General features: G+C 41.7%; 1 protein-coding gene across 5 annotated transcripts in view; it reads right to left on the bottom strand.

The window, feature by feature from the left end:
• LOC309874737 (sodium channel protein type 5 subunit alpha-like) overlaps positions 1 to 19,854 on the bottom strand; it is a 206,962-nt gene that overhangs the window by 72,346 nt on the left and 114,762 nt on the right. For all 5 annotated transcript variants that reach the window (XM_082753223.1, XM_082753226.1, XM_082753222.1 and 2 more), the window contains one exon: positions 18,746 to 19,102. In XM_082753223.1, the coding sequence (XP_082609349.1) occupies positions 18,746 to 19,102 (357 nt within the window). The remainder of the gene's footprint in view (positions 1 to 18,745; positions 19,103 to 19,854) is intronic.

The following is a 19,854-nucleotide window of genomic DNA, read 5'->3' as shown; positions in this document are numbered from 1 at the left end:
ACCTAGGACCAAACTGCCTGCTATCAACTCAGCCGCTGCCTGAACAAGGCTAATGGATGCCAGCAATGCAAGGGAGAGTTCAGTGTTGCAGCACTTCTGCCCTTGTAGCAATAAAAGAGATTTTGTGAAGATATTGTCTCTGTTATCTCTTAATGCTACAAGAAGTACTTGCAAGTCCCCTGGCTTCTGCTTTTCTCATTATATTTTAAATTGATAAAGTCTGCTAGCCTACAATAAACAGTATAAAAAGTATTTATATTTAACAGAGCCTTACCAAACAGCCAGAAGCTTTTGCTGTGTCTTGTCGTCCCCCTTCTCCCCCCTGCTCACCAGCTCTTTCCTTCAAATATTCAGAACACATGAGCTGGAATTTTGTGAACTACCCTGGTCTTAATCACTCTGGTGACATTTTATTTCAAGTGTCCTGTCAGTCCTGTTTCATAACGTACTCATTGCAATCACCGTGATTATAAACGAAAGCAGTCAGCAGTGCTGCAGATGCCCGTGTCCATTACGAACTACTGAATACAGCAGTGCTTTACTGAGCACAGCCCTGCTCAGAAATAAAGTGAGATTAAAGCTAATTGTTTCTTAGCTGGTCCATCATATCGGAGTGTCACTGAGAGCTTGCATGGGTCTCCTCTTGTCGTTGTGGTTGTCTCGTGAAATCAGTCGTTCATCTCACATCCCATTTGGAGGTACTCAAGCGATGTTCTCCAGTAGGTGGTTCACAACCCGGGCACTGGATATATTGCCAAGCAGGTGGGAGACCATCAACAAATAAGTGTGTTGATGGTCTCAACAAAAGTTTCTGGCAGAATCACTTTAGCCATTTGCAAGCAAATTTGATAGAGGGATGAGGTCTGAGAGATAACCAGATTGATACAAGCATCCTGAAAATAAGCACCTGTGCAGAATGAGACACTGCCCAGGCCATCAGTGTAGGCAGAGGTTGGAATGTGTCTCCTTCCCAGCCTAGGGACACATGGAGGAGCAGGAGGATGGAAAGAGACAGAGAAATGCAGAACAGAAGTCTTCTGGACAGTATAGTTTTAATTCAGTTACTTTAGAGGTGTTTGTTGATGTTTGAGGCTGCGACATCAGCACCATACCTACAGGAGATATGTGTACCCCTATATCTGTAGCTAACATCCAAGCAGGGCATGACAGGGCACCACAGCAGGCACCAGACTGATGGTGTTTAGGGAACTGACACATGCTTCAAGGACAGCAGCTCCCTCCAGCCACAACCACCAAAACTTGCACTCGAATGGGCATCTAAGCCCCGTCTCAATCAGAAGAGTTTCACAGGATAATCAACAAGTCCAGAACAAATACAGGTGACCCCATTAGGGGCTGTGTGCAGCTGCCAGTAGGCAGCCATCTAGTGCCAGCTGACCCCGGCATGCCCAAATCATCCAGAGGTAAGTTAGGCAGAAGGTAACTTGGGCTGATGCTACACACTATTACTGGGAGAACTGCATCTAGTTGAAGGCCAGGATGGACACCCTACAGCATCCCCAGTGGCACTAGACAAAACTGAGCCAAGTCTGAGATCTCCAGACCACAGTTGTAGCTTGCACTCCCTCCCTGTACATAAACACCTCCATGTAGGCATATAAATTTTGCTATTTGAAGCTGAATTTCCTCCTATACTTAGTTCTGCTGTGAGAAAAATTATTTGTTTGAAATGCCTTGTTTTACTTTTTAATATTTATTTCAGATGTCAAACTACAGTTACAGAAGTCTATCCAGATACACTTACAGGTGTGTATAATAGGTGGTAACATACTTACTGTTGTTATTTACCACAGCTTATCAAGGCAATGTTGTTTGCTTCTCAGAAACGCAGCTGACATTTTGTACAAAGAGCTATTTGCACTTCATGCTTTTAGCCAAAAATAAGTCTCAAATATCATTCCCCCTTTCCTTTATGAGCGGGTAACCTCAGAGGTGTATGCTGGGTGTTCAAATAGAGTGAACTGCTGTATAAGCACTTTATGTTTACTTATTCCCCCCATTTCACTGTGCACTGCATTTTCTAGAAAAAAAAAATAAAATATATCCTCAACCCATGACACACCATGTTTCCTGTAAAAGGTTACTAATAATATCCAGTCCTCCTGGTTGCCAACGCGATGCTTTCAGTTTAAGTAAAAGCAAACTAAAGACTAATTCAGTCTTCAAAAGCGATGGCAGATTTGCATGTCCATCCGGATCCCCTTGAAAAGGGATCTGCTTTCCAGTGACAGCGACCATCCCGTCTCTGGAAGCAGGTCGCTTTTTCAGTCTTTGAGGTTAGGAATCAAATGACAGATGCACTCAAAGAAACCCCAAATCCTTTAGCATAATGATGTTAAGCACTTACCCTAATGCCAGTACATCATGCTTTCACAGGCTTTCTCACTTTTAATGCCTTCCCAAAGCCACCAACTCTGGTTATGCCATTATAAGGCACCAAGGATCAGATTCATCCAGCCTTATGTCAGGTGCCTCCCTGAGGTGCTTAAGCTGGAGTTTCCTAGGATGTCTGTAGAGGGTAGAGCCAGTCTGGCAGCCCAGGAGATGCTGAAGAGCTGAACCATCTTTGGAGATACTTAATGAAGTCTAGGCTAGCTTGACCACTTAATTAGACTGAAGCTAGGGCATTAATGGGTGCAGACCAAATAACCAATACAACTTGCCAAACCCAGACATCACAGGACATAACCAGACAGCTAAATTTTACATGACACCTTTTGCTCAAACCTCCTTGAAGAATAGCTGTCTTCAAACTCTGATGCTGATGTTACAATACTTTAGGAGCAAAAGCCTGTGACTACCACCTCATTTCCCTTCCATTCCTGTATTTACCTTGATTTGGCAAAAATGGAATGTTATAAATCTTTATGTATTTAGCCTTCCATGTCTCATTCAGTTAAACAACGTGCAGCCCTTGCAATCCTCTGCTGTTCCTGTACATAGATCCAGCAATGTGTTCTCTACCCTGCACTCTTATTAGGATCACTGAAGTGGAGGGCATTTGGCACCTTGCTCAGCACTGCACTGAGTATAGGCTGAAATCTCTTCATTGACTATAAGGGCACTTCCCAGCAGATTTGAAACAATTCTGCAGATTTGAATAATTCTGTTCAGCTAGGATCAAGAACAGTGTTGCACCTGCACCAATTCAGTGGCAGGGTTAAACCATCTCCAAGGCAAGGTTTTCAGTTTTGTCTGATCAGTATTGTCTGATTGCAGAGAATCTGATATGAGCTCACTTCTGTGGCTTCTCCTCTTGCAGGATCTGTCCTGACAGCACACTGCCAACAAAACAAGACAGCTTGATTTCCAAACACCCAGTCTTTCACACTGAGCAGCAACTAAGGCCAGATGTTCCCATCTGCACCACACTGGATAAAACCTAGCAGGCAGAGTCAGAAGGGACCTTTTGGGGGTGAGAGAGAGTGGTATTCACAAAATACAGCAGTCTGGGTACTGCTGTCAAGAGCACTTCTTTTGCCCGCAGGACCCTTCAAACAACTGAAAATATTCAGGCTGAAGATGTGTATTGTCATCTCCACTGCAAGAGATGGAGGACAGGAAGCACAGCTGAGGGCAGCTATGAGGATCTACATCACCTGAGGGTGTTTTCCCATGAAAGAGGGCTCTCCTAGGAGCCAGTTAAGCATTTTTTTTTCTATGACAACAGGGTCCAGAGCAGAAAACATGCTGAATCAATGAATTCTGTCATGAGAAAGAAAAAATAAAAATATATAGATAAAAAAACCACATCACATTTAAAATAAATGGTATCCCTGTGGCAGCACATTGTCACTGCTGTCACTCAGCTGCATGCTAAAGTCAGGGCAGAACAGCACAGTAGTGTACCTGATGGGATCGTGACTACTCATCTGGTACTTATTTTTTTGTTTGTGTGTGGATAAAACAGAACCTGTAAACTTCAACCTATTCAATACCACGTCTCCAGCAGTATCCGTTAACACACACCAGCATGAAGATCCCTGACCAATATAAAAACCTTATTTTCTTCCTCCCTGCTTGTTTTCTGATGGCAGTGGACATCTGCACTGACCTTTGACCATCACAGGTGGGAAAGATGCAGTTTTCTCTTAAGTGAGACCTTCTAGCAAGCCTAATACAATACATACCAATTATTTAATTTTTGTTTGCTGTAGCAAAATCCAAGAAGCTACAAAGAACAGCTGCTCATACAGGGGCTTTCCCTGCACCAAGGCAGTATGAGTTGTAAGCTTCAGCCAGAGACCTGCAGTAACAGGCCATCTAGTCCATCTCTCTGCAGCTGGAGGATTATTTATTTCCTTCGAAGTACATTTTCCAATCTTTTGTACTTTTTCATCCTAGGGCAAAGTTTACTGAGAGAGTACTTCTGCAAAAAGCAATTTACATGAACAGTTATTTTCTATATTCCCCTTTCTATTATTTCAGCTATTTGTGCTGGATAAGAGGCTTATATCCTCCCAGCCCAATTTCTCTTTATCCTGCATTCAATTCATAATCCCAGGCTTGTGATATCTTGGTTTCTTGCTGTCAAAATGATCATGATACCACAAGAACAGCACGAGGTTCTTCTGGCTGGGTGCAGGCAGGAGACAAGGACAAATCTTCTGTTCCTTGCCCAAGATCAGCAAAGAAAACATGTGGAAATGAGAATATAGATTTCCTTCCCTGCAGCCATGCAGCTTCCTTAGTGGACTGTGTTTGGTCCTACAGGACAGACTAGCAGTTGTAGATGAGATGTTTGTAGGGCACTACAATACCAGTTTGTTGCAATAGGATGTTTTTCTTATCAACTCCATGTTAACCTGTTTGGTGAATAACAGGTTTATCTGTTTAAATGCAAGAAAATCAAAGTTTAATGAAAACAATGCAAGAAAATCAGCTTCTTTCTCATGTACGATCACTAAACTACTTCATGATGGTAATGTAAGAAGATGTTCTGCATGGGAGAGAAAAATGGAAGCAGTATGATAGCAGAATTCACCCACAATTCAAAGTGGCTATAACTTCGATCATATCAGGTGAATTATTTCAATTTTCCCTCAGGAAGAAGAGAAGGCCTACATTTTCCCCCAACCTCACAGCTACCCGCGTACCTTTTTCCTGCCTGCACAAAATAATTGTCACAGGCAGCACACTTGAAAAGTGCAGTCCTGGGGTACACCTGGTGGTCACACATATCTGTCAAAGGCACCTGGGGTTCCCCTTATAGGCAGACTACTCCCAGCCCAAATAATTAGATAAGCCTGGGCCCAAGGTGTCTCATCCTAAAACTGATAGCTGCACAGGTGAGATGAAACAGGAGTAAAAGTGCTTTTGTTCTCCAGCTACCAGTAAGAATAGGAAGGGTGGCTGATACAAGTGTAGCCATCTGCGTGGTTGACTTCAGAAACCAGGTGAGATGAATGGCTTCCCCCAGCCCATCAACATTTTTGTGCTATTTACCGTAAAGCTAAGAGTTTTGCTGAGTGTCTGCCATTTCAGCTATTGACAAGGCATTTCCCTGCAGTTTCAGTGGGCTCTCATGTGTCCGATTGCCTTTGCATGGTACAAGGCAGGGCAGTGGTGCTAGGTGTCAGCTGGGCTCACCCATGTCCAATGGTGCTTGAACGGCCACTTGATTCCTCTCAGGGTTTGGAGGGGTATCTATAATTAATGGGCCAGACTCCTCGGTGCTGTTCTCAACATTTTACACAGGGAATAAATCTGCTTGAGTAATGGAAGGGTAGATTAGGCCCATTAATTACACTCCACAGCACCTTTGTGTCACAGAGGGGTTTTCTGAGGTCACTTTAAGCTGCCATTCATCTCTGCCTGATTTCAGCAGAGATATAAAGTCGGGCAAGTACAAGGATCTGCCAGGCCTGCCATGGGTACATCCTTCTGAGAGCAGGCAGCAGGCAAAGGCCACCACATAAAATTGCTCCTGCTGCCAGCCTGAGATGCTGACCCTCATGGTGGAAATGTTTTTTTTGGAGGGGGAGAATGAGCAGGGAGGTGAGGCTGGTGCTTCCCCAGCTCCCATCCCACAGGGACAAGCCCCTAATCTCTGCCTCTCCTCATCTCCAGACTCTGCAATAACTTGTCTCCATCCTCTTCATGCTGGCACACAGATTTGGAGCAACCCATGGCACTGCCTGCCCAACCTGGAGGATCTCTGGTGTTGTTACATATTTTTGATCTGTTTTCCACCTGAGTGGGTATAAACCTGCATGGAAACTGCACTACTACAAGTTCTGGTCAAGATTACTGAAATAAATTTAATTTTTTTATTTGCTGATGGATTTCCAGGGTTTTTTGAAGGTAAGCCCCTTAGAAAATCCAAAAGACAAGCCTGCGGAAACCAAGTGCTTTCTGATCTGAAAATCTTAGTCTCCAAGTCTGAATTTGGAGAGGAGGGTGGGATGGTGAGCAGAGACAGATAACTTCTTCCCACTGCTCAAGTCAAGTCACAGCATAAAACTAAACATGTTCCCACAGGTTTTTCATTAGATATCACAACAACGTTAATTTGCCAGCATAGCAAGAACTCCACCAGGGCTGCTGAGGACTTCTCAAACCAGCCTAGACAAACAGAAGTGCTATCAGACAAGCCCAGTTGCAAACCTCTCCCAGAAAGACAACCGTGTCCAAGATGTCAAAGGCTCGACAGACCCCAATGGCCTTATGGAAGTTACAGAAAGTTTCTTGATTACAAACCAAGAGACTACAATTACTTTGTGCTAAATGAAGAGAATTGTTTGCCTGCCATGGTGATGAGGATGTGAAGACAACTGGAAAGGAAGACTGACTGCACAGGCTTGGGCTGACTGTACATTTGTAAGAGCTTTTGCTATTGCTGCTCCCAGCAAGGAGTGATTATGGGCGAGGAACACCCATATTATCCTTGGAATATTTTCCCTGCTCATATGCAAATTCCACCTCACCGGCTGTTGTGCCAGCTACCACACAATGTCTAAGCATATGAAAGAAGCTCATTGTAGAGAGGCAGAGACTACACAGTCCCAACCCTGCAAAGCTGGGCACTTGCAGAGGACATTGCATGGTCACGGCAGAGTGGGATCCAGCCCGTGCAGCCCTGACCACAGCAGCAGCTCTGGATGCTCAAACAGAGAAGTGCAGGGGCACACGCTATCAGCACTCCAGATCTTTGCCCCATCTCTCCTTCCTGGTGCCTTCCCTTTAAAACAGAAATCCTACACCCGGGGACACCCAGCCTTGACCAAAGACTGCATTAAGTTTTCCATTCAGTTTTCTACAGGTCCTTATGTCCCTTGGGCAGTCAGGACTGGAGATCAACAGAAAGAGGTGATTCCCATTGACACATGGCATAAAACATCTGGGAAAAGGTAAGCTGCAGAGAACCAAAAGGAGAAAACGAAAAAACGGCAGCAGAATAACAGAGAGAGGAACCCAGTGATAATGGCTATGGTAACAAATGACTTCCCTGAAGCCAATATATTGCAGCAAAGAAAAATCAATATGAGTGTAGGCCCAGACACTAGAAAATTAAATCAGAGACCCAAGAAATAATTAATATTAGCATTTTAAATTATTAACAGGGAGGGGAACACTTTCAAAAATTACTTTCTAGGCTGTTTCCCAGGCTTGATGTTATAATTGTGAAATCACACTTTCCCATTAAATGAAGTGTGAAAAGAATTCACAACTAGTGAATTTGTGGGTCTAAAGAGGTTCAGATTTTGCATTTTGCGTATGTAGATTCCTGAAAGGGAAAAACTGAGCAAAAAAGGCAGAAGGATCTGTCTCAGGAAAGCTACAAAACAGATTTCTACTAATATTTTGCACAGTCTGGAATCTCCTGCCTTCAAAACACGCAGTTAGGCTTGGAGATTTGACATACCTGGACTGGAGAAGACAGATGGCCCAAATGTGGGACAAAATCACATCTTGCATTAAAGATACAGGACCAGAGAGTTTGGTGGTCCTGGTTACATCCCAAAAATGAGAGCCACCCTATATTTGCCAACAGAAGGGACGGCAGAGAGGTGCTGATGGGCATGCCTTGCTGCTGTCCTAAAACGTGACCCAGTTCCTTTGCCATCTTCTTACAGTGGTGGCCCCACTAGATGGCTACTTCTAGGAAGGGCAGGGAATGTATGTCCTTTCTTCCCGTGGTGGATCTCTGCAGGATAAAGCTGGCTTTAAGCTGTGCTTTGCAGAGAAGCATTCCCTGAAAATGCAAGAAAAGCACTTTGTGGAGGACTGGCTATCAGCAGCCTTCAAATCTAGTCTGTATTCTACCACATGATTAAAGCAAACTGCTCTTTCCAGACATGATGACCTCATCTTCGACAGCCTTCTTATGTCAGGAAATACAAAAGGTGCTTTGCTGATGCGGAAATTTGAAAGCGATTTTATTTATTAATTGTATTTTGTGTGCCTGGATGAAATCCCAGCAACTGGGGCCACTCAAAATCTTTTTTTTTTTTTTTTTTTTTTTTTCTCAAGATGGATGTAAAATCAGGGAAGCAAAGGAGAAAGTCAGTGGTGTGAGCTATCCATAAGAGCATTTTTATGAGTTTGTGCTCACTGCCAGTCTGCTGGAGAGAAGAAAGGAATGGAGAGCCAGACAGCTAGTCGGTTGGGTGAGCTAAAAATTACAGCTGCGGTAGTAAATAAAGGCAAGCCAAGGCCTGTTCCCCTGCCCTAAGGGTAGGCAGCTGACCTCCCGGCCCCACTCTGCCCCCAGGCAGAACTGCTCCCTGGCTGCTGCCCACCCTGGGCTGTCCCCTGAATGCCCAGGCACCCGCTGGGACAGGGTGGTCAAGGAATGTGCCAACCAAGACGGAGGAGGAACACTCGTAACGTTGGAGTTCATGCCCTGGCCAATTTATAGATGTAGCCACCTGCCTGTGTTTTCAAAGGCAAGGCATTTTGCACTGGCTGAAGCTCCCAAAAATGGGATGGCATCACAGCTAAATGTGGGACAGGAGGTTACAGGAGAGGAGAAGGGACATGGATGTCCTTCTGGAAGAAACAACCGTATGAAGAAGTTGGTAGCACAAGGAGCACGATGATGACTTTAGTTGATCAGATACAACAAACGATCATAGCTCCATACCTAAAGACAAATATAAATGCATTTTTCACCTCCACAAAAATTCAGCATGGAAAATACCAATATTTTTAACAATATCCTTCAGTCCAGAACCTAAAATCAATTAGCATATACTCATTTCCTGAGAAAATACGACAGTGATCCACTTGCCTTACAAGTGCTAGGTGGAGAAACGCAGATAGGAACATGTTCTGTACATGGAAAAGATCAATTCCAGTGTCTTTTAAATACCACACACTTCCTACGAAGGTTAAGCCTGTCATGACTACCTGATCATTTCACATATCACTTTTAACAAGCTATTTCTAGAGGCAACTGTTAGAATGAACCACTCACTGGTGCAGTTTTGGTGGAGAGAAATAATTAATATTTTTAACTGACTGTTTTAAATACAAGCATAAGATGTTATGAGTAATTAATAATGTGCTAAATTTGTACCACCTGGCCTATTTTAACATTAAAACCTTGTCCTTGCCCCAGTGCATGCAAGGTCGAACTCTGTTTTCTTTACCCTTTCAATGACATCCAGACAACTTGCACAGTGACACTAATACGAAGAGACACATTGAGTTGTACCTACGTTTGCACACTCTTGTCCAACTAAATTTCACTCAGTGTCTTCTAGATTTTTAATAACTACCCTGCTATTAGCAAGAACTTAACCACTGACAAATATCCTACTTATACAATTAACCAAGCACAGAGATAATACAAAAATAGGCAGTGTTTTACCATACTGATGCCTACTATACTAACAAGGTGACGATTCTTATTTTTGTTTTTTTATTATTTGGAAACTCAGCTCCACTTCAGTCTCTGGACTAACCCAAATCTCAACAGACAATTCACTCATATCAGCCTCACAAATTATATACATATATAGTGGATCCTATTAAAAATATTGTTTTCTCAGTGTTTCATATAAGGGAGTCAATATATTTGATTTAAAAATACAAATAGTACAAAGAGCATAAAGATGTTTTCCAAGGGGTGGGTTTATTGAACTAACATATTAACAGTTTTCTTCCTCCGCATTTCTAATGTCTCCCATCCATGAAGGTGAACGGGAGATAGTTTCATATTCCCTTATGTACATACCTACAAAAGAGGATAGCATTAAGGGACTTTATTCCTCTGTGATACGTCCTAGACCATTTATAGATCAAGAAGAGATACCTCAAAATTCTGTTGATAAAAATCTGTACCAAAGGCCAATCAATACCTGTCACAGGAAACCAATGAATCTGGTTTGGATTGCTGCTCTGGGAAATTTCTTATTTTGTAGATAAAAAAAAGAGCCCTAGTCCAGTTTTTTGTTTTCAGCCTCCTTTGAGTTTAATCAGAAGTAAAATCTGACTCTTCTTCTGTACAAACACTTTTGTTAGGATTTTAGCCACTTATACTTTAAAATATATACCTTCCTGTGAATGGATGTTTCGAGGAAAAAGTTAGCAGATTTTATATATATATTCAACTTGGACATTAAATAGTACCTTGAAAATAGGAACTGACCACACTTGTCCCCTAGTACAAGATGCTTGCTCAGATTTAGTCACCAAGTGCCAAGATTTAACTCTTCAGAAAAAAAAACAACTGAGCCTGTGGCAGGATGCACTAACTCATAAATCTGCAGTGACATTAGGAAAGAGATTACTTTTTAGGAGAACATTTGGAAAGTAGTTTCTCCTCCCATCCGTTCCCAGGTGTATTTCCCTTATCTCTCTTGGGAAAGCAGTCTTACGCTTCCCAGCCTGGAATGGTCTCTACTTATTCTGCCATACAATTATATTTTTGAAACCCAGCAGTTTTTGATGGTTTATCAAAAATATCCTGAGCTTAATTTCCCCAGACTTTTCAGCACCATCCTTTAGTGTTCAATATGAGTGTGGGATACATCTGCCTGACAACATAAACAATAATTGTTTATGTGGGCACTGAATTTTCAAAGTCTGGAGTCTTAGGCAAAAGGCTTTTCTTTTGCAGGGTTTCCATCTCTGCTAAGAGTCATCAGACACAACTGGACTGATTGATGGCTGGTGTCAGGATTTATCTTTTTGATTCATCACATGATGCCATCTGTTTCTGGTGGGCCTTTCATTCCTCTTATGGGTGTTTAATACTTGAGTAGATGTGGCCAGATATTTGCTCAGAAGCATCAACTACCTCAGCGCTCTGCTTCCTGGACAGTGTTCAAGCAAGGATGGATAATGGGACATAAAACCAGAAAAAATTGTTCTGGGACACAAGGACTGTGGTGGTAGCTGGCAGGAAAAATACGAAGAGAGAAGCTGGGGAAAGTGTTGTGGTTTGGCTACGTTCCTCTGAGGTTTGGATTCTCTGGTATCACTAAATGTACCTGCTGCCAGCCATAAGGATACATCAGTGGAAGCAAAGAGGATGGTAATATGCTGACACTTGTTTCAACTCTGTTTCACTTGTGTCCTGAAATGTGCTTATTCATGTGTTCTGGGTTGCTCCTCTGCAAAGCTGCATGTTTCTCGAGGAGGAAAAATTGCCTCACTTAAATAGGTGTCGAAGTTGATGAGACAGACTTAAACGACACTTTTACTCCTTGTTCCTGTTTCCTTGGGCTCCCTGGCTCCTTTTGGACCCTCTCTAGTTCTCCATCCCCTATGTCCTGTATTCCCCCAGCTCTATCAAGCCTCCTGCAGCTTTCTGTTAAGTTCCCCTCTGCTGTGGTGTCCTGCACGCACCCCACTCGCTGCTTTGCAGATTTTGCCTGTCCTGATGCTGACTGTTCCTGACATGCCTATTCTCGCTTGTTTATCTAGTGGCCTTCTCAGCTGATGTCACCAAAACATAAATGCACATTTCCAGAATGTTGTGAGCTGCTGAAAGAGCAGATAAGGTAGCAACAGCATCCAGGACACAAACACAGGGGATTGTAGGGGCCAGCAGAGCTCCTTCAAGACTTGAGAAAAGCTGAACTTCTTGTTGGATGCACATCTCCTTGCAAAGCACTGTTCTTCCCCTCTTACTTTGGTTTTGTAGGAAGAGGAATCGATGGGCTAAATGTTGCCTAAATGAGAGCACCTGCTTGGTGGTTAAAGCTTACAAAGCTTCAGAGTGCTATGAAGAGCACTTAAGATTCAGAGACCCCTATGATGGTCTCTGAGAAAAAAAAAAAAAAGAGACTAAAATGTTGTAACTTGGACTTGTAACATGTCTTCCCCAAACTTGTTTTAATTTCCAGCAAGCAGCTGTAACCTAGTATTTGCAATTAGAAGGCACACAATATTTTAACATTCCAGTTCATTTATATTAATCATCAGCTGTACAACTGCAATATAAAAACTACATTTCCCTCTAAGGAGATTAACCTTTATTCACAGAGCAGAAGTCTTCAGTGGTCCCGATGAATAAGAGCATGTTTGTCATTAAATACAAAAATAATTACTTGATTCAGGACAGCAAGAGTGTTTGCAACTTTTGAGTTTTACATTTCTCTAGGGATAGACAATAAAAATCATTGAAAATGGGGCTTCAGTAATTTTAGATTTGTGTATAATTTGAAAAGAAGTTAAGTAGACAGCTGGAAATGCGCTATCATAAGTCATCAGTGTTCCGTTTTCATTCATTTATTGGCACAGAAAATATTAATGAATGAGGTCTTATTCCTTTGGGGCAAAGCAATCTTTAATCACCCTATAAAAAGCTTCATGGTCTTGTAACACCCTTGGGTAATGCTTCATGTCTCCTAAAAAGGCCAGAGTCTTGATGTAGATTCCCTAGGTGATGGTCCCTTCATTTCAGGCAGAAATACAAGTCTCATCTGAAGGTCTTCTTTTACCATCCTAATACACTTCTTCTGTCTGAGCTCTTGAAATGTAAAAAATCAATCCACTTTTACCTAGACCTGATAGATGCCTAGCTATTTTGCTATTACTTGTGATTTTACTGCAAGAGACAGTGATAGTCCCCTGTATCCATTTAATTTAAAGAGAAAACCTGACACATTACCATAAACCTCTTTCAAGCTCAGCTGTGATCTGCTGAGAAATCTGCAGTGATGGAAGTGTATCAGTATTGGGTGAGACAGGACTTTATGGCTACTCCCACACTAATAAATTAAATGTGCCCAGAAACAATTTCTTATGCTGAGGACAATTGAAGACGATCATCTTGCTCCATATTATTAAACTTCTTCATAGCCTGTGCTGACCACAACATCCCAGGTGGGGCAATCCCTTGCCTGTGAACCTCCTGGTACATCTGCATGGCTGGCTAGCCAAAGGATTCCTGCAGGGCAGGCTTCTACCCCGTAAGAGCATTCCTCAGTTAGAGATCATAATGCAAAAGTGATAATACTCCACAACTGGCTCTAGGAAACAGTTTTAAATAGAAACAAAGCCCCCATACTGAAGACTACACAATCCAACCAGCAGCCCTGTCTTACACATTTATACTCTCTACATCACAGCTACCTCTTTTTTTTTTCAGGTTTTTCTTCTGTTTGCTTGACTGCATACACCAAACTAAAGGCAACAATGCTAACAAAGCAAAGATGCAGCAAAGAAAGCTAATCAGAATTAAATATTTATCACACGCCTTTGCTTCATTCTTAATATTTCAAAAATATACAGGAATGAAAACAATTAATGGGACAGATGTAATCTTGCAAGCACATACAAAGTCATTTTACCTAACTGTGGGATTAGAGCCATAACTAATTGTTGGATAGCTACATGGCACCCAATGACTCCTTGTGGTACTTAGGGTCTGTCACTTAGGAGGGTGATTTGGGGCAGGAAATTACCATGAAATTCCCCTCACAGACTAAGCATCACATGTACTTGTACTTGCTCCTCTTCCTAACTCAAACCATCCCCATCTCAAACCTCTCTCTTGCACATCTGTCAGGCCAGGATGCATGCTAACTGGCCTTTCATCCATCTCACTCTTTTCCTTCTCAGATATTTGTTCACATCCAGGTTGCATTGGTGGTGCTCAGGACAATCTCTCAGTAGTAGGAAGGGAGACTGTTGTGGAAAGACATGCTGAAGTGGAAATTGTAAGCAATTACAATTTGCTCATGTTCCCCGTAGCTAGATTTCTTTCTCTCTTGCCTTGTTGCAAAGACCTGACTGTCAGAATTGCTTTGGTGATATGCCATTTTACCAGCAGACTTTGGTTGTTAAAAGCTTGAAATGGTGGTAAAAGAGACCTACTCAGGTTTTTTGGCATCTTCTCGGTTTGGGATTCCACAGATTTTAACCTGATGGAGGTTTAGCGGCACTTTCTCAGAACATCTCTTCAGGGAACAATCCTACACTGACTTGTAGTAAAAGAACGCAGGGAAGGAAAAACTGCTTTTTTCCAGGAACGTGACATTTCCAAGTTTCAATGTATCACAGTCATGGGCCATGTTAAAACAGAAGAAATATCCATTAAGGCTTCCAAAGATGTGGAAGTGGTATAAAAGGACAGGCTCCAGGGCATCCAAATTTTTTAGAGACAAGCTTCTATCGGGTTTAAGTAAAGCAGGCCACTTCAAATCTCATCCAAATCATGCTGAGCAGCTCCGCTGGCAGGCACTCGAATTCTCATGGGAAAACAGGACTGGAAGGTCTTCTTGGGTCATCAAGTCAACTCCCCTGCTGACAGGCTACGTGTGTTGTTTCCTTCAGAAACAAGCTCCATCTTGCAGGCTGCTGGGAAGTCCTACTAGACAATATCATCTGCTTTTCCACAGGCACCTATTAGTGATTTATCCTCCTCTGTTTTGGGATGAGCTCCGTCCTGTATCTTAAATCACTCTCAGCCCTGCCTAGTTCTGCAGTCCCCTCATCAACTTAATATTCCTGTGCTTTTCCCAGTTTGACTTAATCTGTCTTGAGCATCAGTCATTAAGGGAATACATTGTATGCCCAGTGCTGCAGAGCACTGCAAAACAGAACTGATACTCTCCTTTTTCCTCTGTAATTACCTTTCCTGACACATATTAGAATCGCATTTACCTCTCTAACAGGTGCACGATGTTGTTGGCTCAGTCAAGCAGAGTGGTAAGTATATGTGGGTGTCTACAGCTGAGTTAGCTTCCCAGGATTTCAGGGACAGAAATAGGTACCTTTAGGATCTATTTAATCTGACATATTTTAGGTGTCTTTTTGGTTAAGATAATTTATGACTTCACGGACTCCATTGACCAGGTCCGGCTACAAAGGTAGTCCACCAAGTTATCTCAGATACGTATGTTTTTATTATCCCCTCAAACATCTCCTGTTGATAAGCTACTTGATCATAACATAAATTCTTAAATAGGGCTGAGTGCATGACCTTCCACTTTGTTTTTCATAATTTCATGCATCATACATTAATTCAATGCTAGCAGTTATGTAATCCTTCCTGTAGGATAGCTGGGTATGCTAGAAACTGGTGATGCTTTCTAACTGTGTGTTCTAAGAAAATGTCATCAATATTTTTCTGGGTGAATAGCATCATTATTGGACAACAACAAAAAAAAAAGCCTAGGGCTGATCCTAAAAGGGCACTTTAAGTCTTCTGTTTCAACTTTAATTCTAGTAAAACCCTGAAGATCTTCCCTTGTTACAGACTGTACATTCTGGCATGCTTATGACCCTAGGCAGATGGGCACAGATTTAAGTGGTGGCATGTGGGTAGGAGCTGGCTTCATCCAAGCAGGAGGGAGAAGAATGAAAGAGTGGCTTGGCCAATGTACGTCAGGAGCACGCAGAGAGGTTGGAAGGTTGTTCCTTCTGTGATTGGAGTGTCAGTTTTATTTATGCACGTCATTAGTGCAGTAGTAGTCCCCAGCCATTGCACGCAGGTGTCCCCTGAGAAGTGGCTGGTGTCACATCAGCTGACCCCACAGAGCAAGGGCTGCCTCACTACCCAAACTCCCCTACATCTTCTTAATAATTCTTGTCTCAGTTATTTTCCTTATTAACCTCAGTAACATAAAAGTACACAGGAAATATGTTTAGTTTTTATAAAACTTAACAGTAATCATAATTATTCAGTTAGCAATTTCAAAAGCTCTTATACATGAGAGAGAGACTATTTTATCATTCCCCTGGTTTGGTTTTACCTTCCAAAGCCACTTCAGTGACTTTAAAAATGCCTTCTGATGATAGCAGCAGTATTACTGCGCTAGCTAATTACACAGCATGTAATTTTCCAACTATTCTGTAAAGTTAAATTCTTTAAGGATGATTCAAATATCAGCTTACCATCAGCGTACATTGTTGCATGTAGCGCTACCATGGTCCAAGACATTTTGGGGATATATGAATTCCAGCCAAAGACTTAATACTTAATAAAATTCCTTTCAGCAGTTTAACTGCATTATAACATGAAGTTGCCCAGGGCACTTACTAGTTTCCCATGCTTTTCTTCCACCATTCCTTTGAATTTCTGTTAGTGAGGCTCAATAAGATCTGCAGACCAAATCACTGAGCTTATCACAGAATCACAATGCTCGTAACTCTTCCCATCCCAGTTTGCAGGAAAGGATTAATTAATTAATTAATTAAATAAATAAAATAAATAAATAAATAAGGAGCTTAGAGACGTTAAAGAGCAGGTCTGAAATGCATAGATTTGCACTGGACAGAGCATCCACAGACACTACCAGAAGTAAGGGCATATGCTACAAATAAAAGTATTCAATTGATATGAGTGTGGAACACAGGAAAATGCTGTAGGATTTCCTCCATGCCTGCAGAGACTAAGAAAGAGTTAGAGGTCCAAATGAGATGCAACCTAATAGTGTTCATCTCAGAACTGACTCTTCAAACTCAGAGGAAGAACAAGGAACTCAGCAAGTTAAAAGAGAAAGTGTAGCACAGAACACACCAGAGTTATATGTAAAAATTTAGAGCTGAAGTCTTCTTATTTTAAAGAGTTAGTAGTGCTTTTTGACTACCTGAACTTTTGTCTGATGCTCTTCAGCAAATACGTGAGTTTGTGAATTCAATCCACTCTCACTGAGGAAACCAAGACTTGACGGTGTCAGGGGAGACCTTCTTTCTACCTGCTAATTAACATCATGAAATCTCCATGTAATGTGGTTGGCACTGGATCAGTCTCATGATTCAGATTCTGTTGTTCTTTTCCTATTTGCTTGGTCCTATCAGAGCTATGGATCTTTTTATTTTGTTTTGTTTTCCACCCTGAGAGCTTTACTCCTATTCCTATAATAACTCCTATCCACCAGTCTTTGCTGCATGCTTACAGAACTGCTGGCTGAAAAGTATAAAGCTAGCATTTTTGCTTTCAGCTGACCAGTAACTTCAGATTATCCATGCTGACAGAGTTTTTCAGTATCTAGTTTTACATCTGTCTTTTTTGAGCATGGGAATTTAAATATATGCAGATAATGTTATTGCAATCTCCTCTGAATCTGATTTCATATTTAACAATCCCTACACAATCCCATGAATTTTAATATCTAAGTGAATCAGATGTTGCAAGTTCACCGAGTAATCCACTAATATTTCAAATGATAACGTTTTCTCCAGAATTATTTTCAGGTTTCATCATCATATGCAGAATCCATTGACTAATTGTAAGGGGAGATCAAATATCTGAATTTAGGCTAAACTCCACTAAAAATGCAGAAAGTCATAATTGGCCACAAATCCTCTAATTACACATGAAAAACATGCAGAAAGTTGAAGTCAGTGAAAAAAAAAATATTCTGCCACTTTGAGTAATCATAACTTAATCTTTTGACTTATATAAAATAAAATAAAAGCTAGAAACTGTAGTTTCCCTTTGCAAATAATATTTTCAGTGAAAATCTAATTATTAAAATTTCATATAAACACAAAAATTATGCTCTTTGTTTTTTAAATAAGCCCCTTCAGGAACTTTTCTATCCCAGGAGCTGAGAACAAAAACACTGGGTACTTAAAAGCAAAACAACCACTAAAAGCAATCGGTAGCAAAACCCAACATTTTTATAGCTGCATCTACTATTAAACAACTCACTACATAAACAGTAAGCCCATTAGAGCCACAATGTCAAAGATGCTCTGTAAGCTGAACGGGCGAAACATTTCCACAATGACTGCAAGCCAGCAAAGCGCTCCATAAGATGTCAACAGGGAAATACAATTCAGCCTTAATAGGTTCAGAGCTTATGTAAGCCATGCTTATGGGATACTCTATTAAAAAAGCAAGCGAGCAAGTGACTTTACTGTAAACATAACCTGCAGCTTCCTAGAACATGCAGGCTAAACACATTTGAAACTCCACTCAGACACCATGCTAGCTGTAAGGTTCATCTGTTCTGGACCAAAACTGAATAGAAATAAAAATATCTTCATGACAATTAAGGTGATATTCACTCCTGAAAAGAGATCTGGAATCTCTTAAGTCCCATGAATGCCTTAAGGAATTAAATCATTATAACAAGCCTATGTGCCTTTTTTCTACTAACACATTACCTGTTCTTCTGCAACATAAGCCTCCATTCTTAATTAGCAATGCAACGCTCCCAATTTTGTACTTAGGATGTAAGCAGGTGTCTCTGGGTGAGACCTTGATTCAGCAAATTAAAGCCTCAGAACAACATGAGGTTTGCATTTTCTGGATAAAAAGGTGTCCATTTGCACACACCCAGCAGAAAAGGGAGAAGAAACCATCTGGACAACTCACCACGAGGTTTCCTATCACCATGACCAACAAGAAGACAAGAAGGCACAGGGGCTGCCCAGCCACTTCCATGCAGTCCCACATGGTCTCGATCCACTCCCCGCACAGGATTCGGAAGATAATGAGGAACGAATGGAAGAAATCATTCATGTGCCACCGTGGCAAATTGCCGGTAGTGCTTATCTTCTTAACATTGTCCATGTAACTTTTCCCAAAAAGCTGCATTCCTACCACAGCAAAAATAAAGACGATGATTGCCAGCACAAGGGTGAGGTTCCCAAGGGCACCCACTGAATTCCCGATGATTTTAATGAGCGTATTTAAGGTCGGCCAGGACTTTGCCAATTTGAAGACTCGCAGCTGTGAACAAAACATAAACAACAGTGTCAGTTCACAGAAGCAACAGACACTTCAGCTGCTGAATTATTAAAGTGGTTAAAACATGTGAAACACGTTAAATGCCACAGTACAAGGGGATTTTAGCCACACTTCCCGTTAGCCTCACTGTGTCTATCAATAAAATATCAGTTGTGCTTCTTGGATGAGAATTAAGCATTCAAGGGCTGTACTCTTGCCTTGTTAGGCAGACATGCTTTTAGAGGCTCAGCTCCCTGATATCACGGTGCGGAGGGGATGGAAGGAGGAAGTCTCAGGTATCAATATTTTGTTTTATGTTGCTTTTCCACCTCAAATTAAACAGCCTGACAGACGTCTCGGGGGAAGGGGACTAGGGTTTGATCCTGCAAAGGGAGAAGCAATTCCTCTGTATTTCAGAGCAAGCCTCAACCTAATGCTGTTAGCTGTTAGCTCCCAGGGTGAAAATCACCTCTGTGCCGAGGATCCCGCAGTCTGGGCACAACCCACATCCCACTTAAGACCTATTTTAAGGATGTAAATGGTTCCTAGTCCTTGCACTGTGTTTTCAACTAAAGGTTTAATTTCAACACCATTGAAGAGGCATTGCTCATAAATTGACAGGAGACTCTCAGGACCCAGCAGCAGCAGCAGCAAAAAAAATTTGCATTTTTGAGCAGTGCACAGAATTTTGGAAAGGAACAAGAAAAGTCTTCCGCTAAATGTAGCCATAAGGGCTTATTTTCCTGGTCTTTCAA

Source organism: Aythya marila, assembly GCF_965140915.1.
Source record: "Aythya marila genome assembly, chromosome: 2".
NCBI lineage: Eukaryota > Metazoa > Chordata > Aves > Anseriformes > Anatidae > Aythya > Aythya marila.
This window is presented reverse-complemented; position numbering and strand designations above follow the sequence as displayed.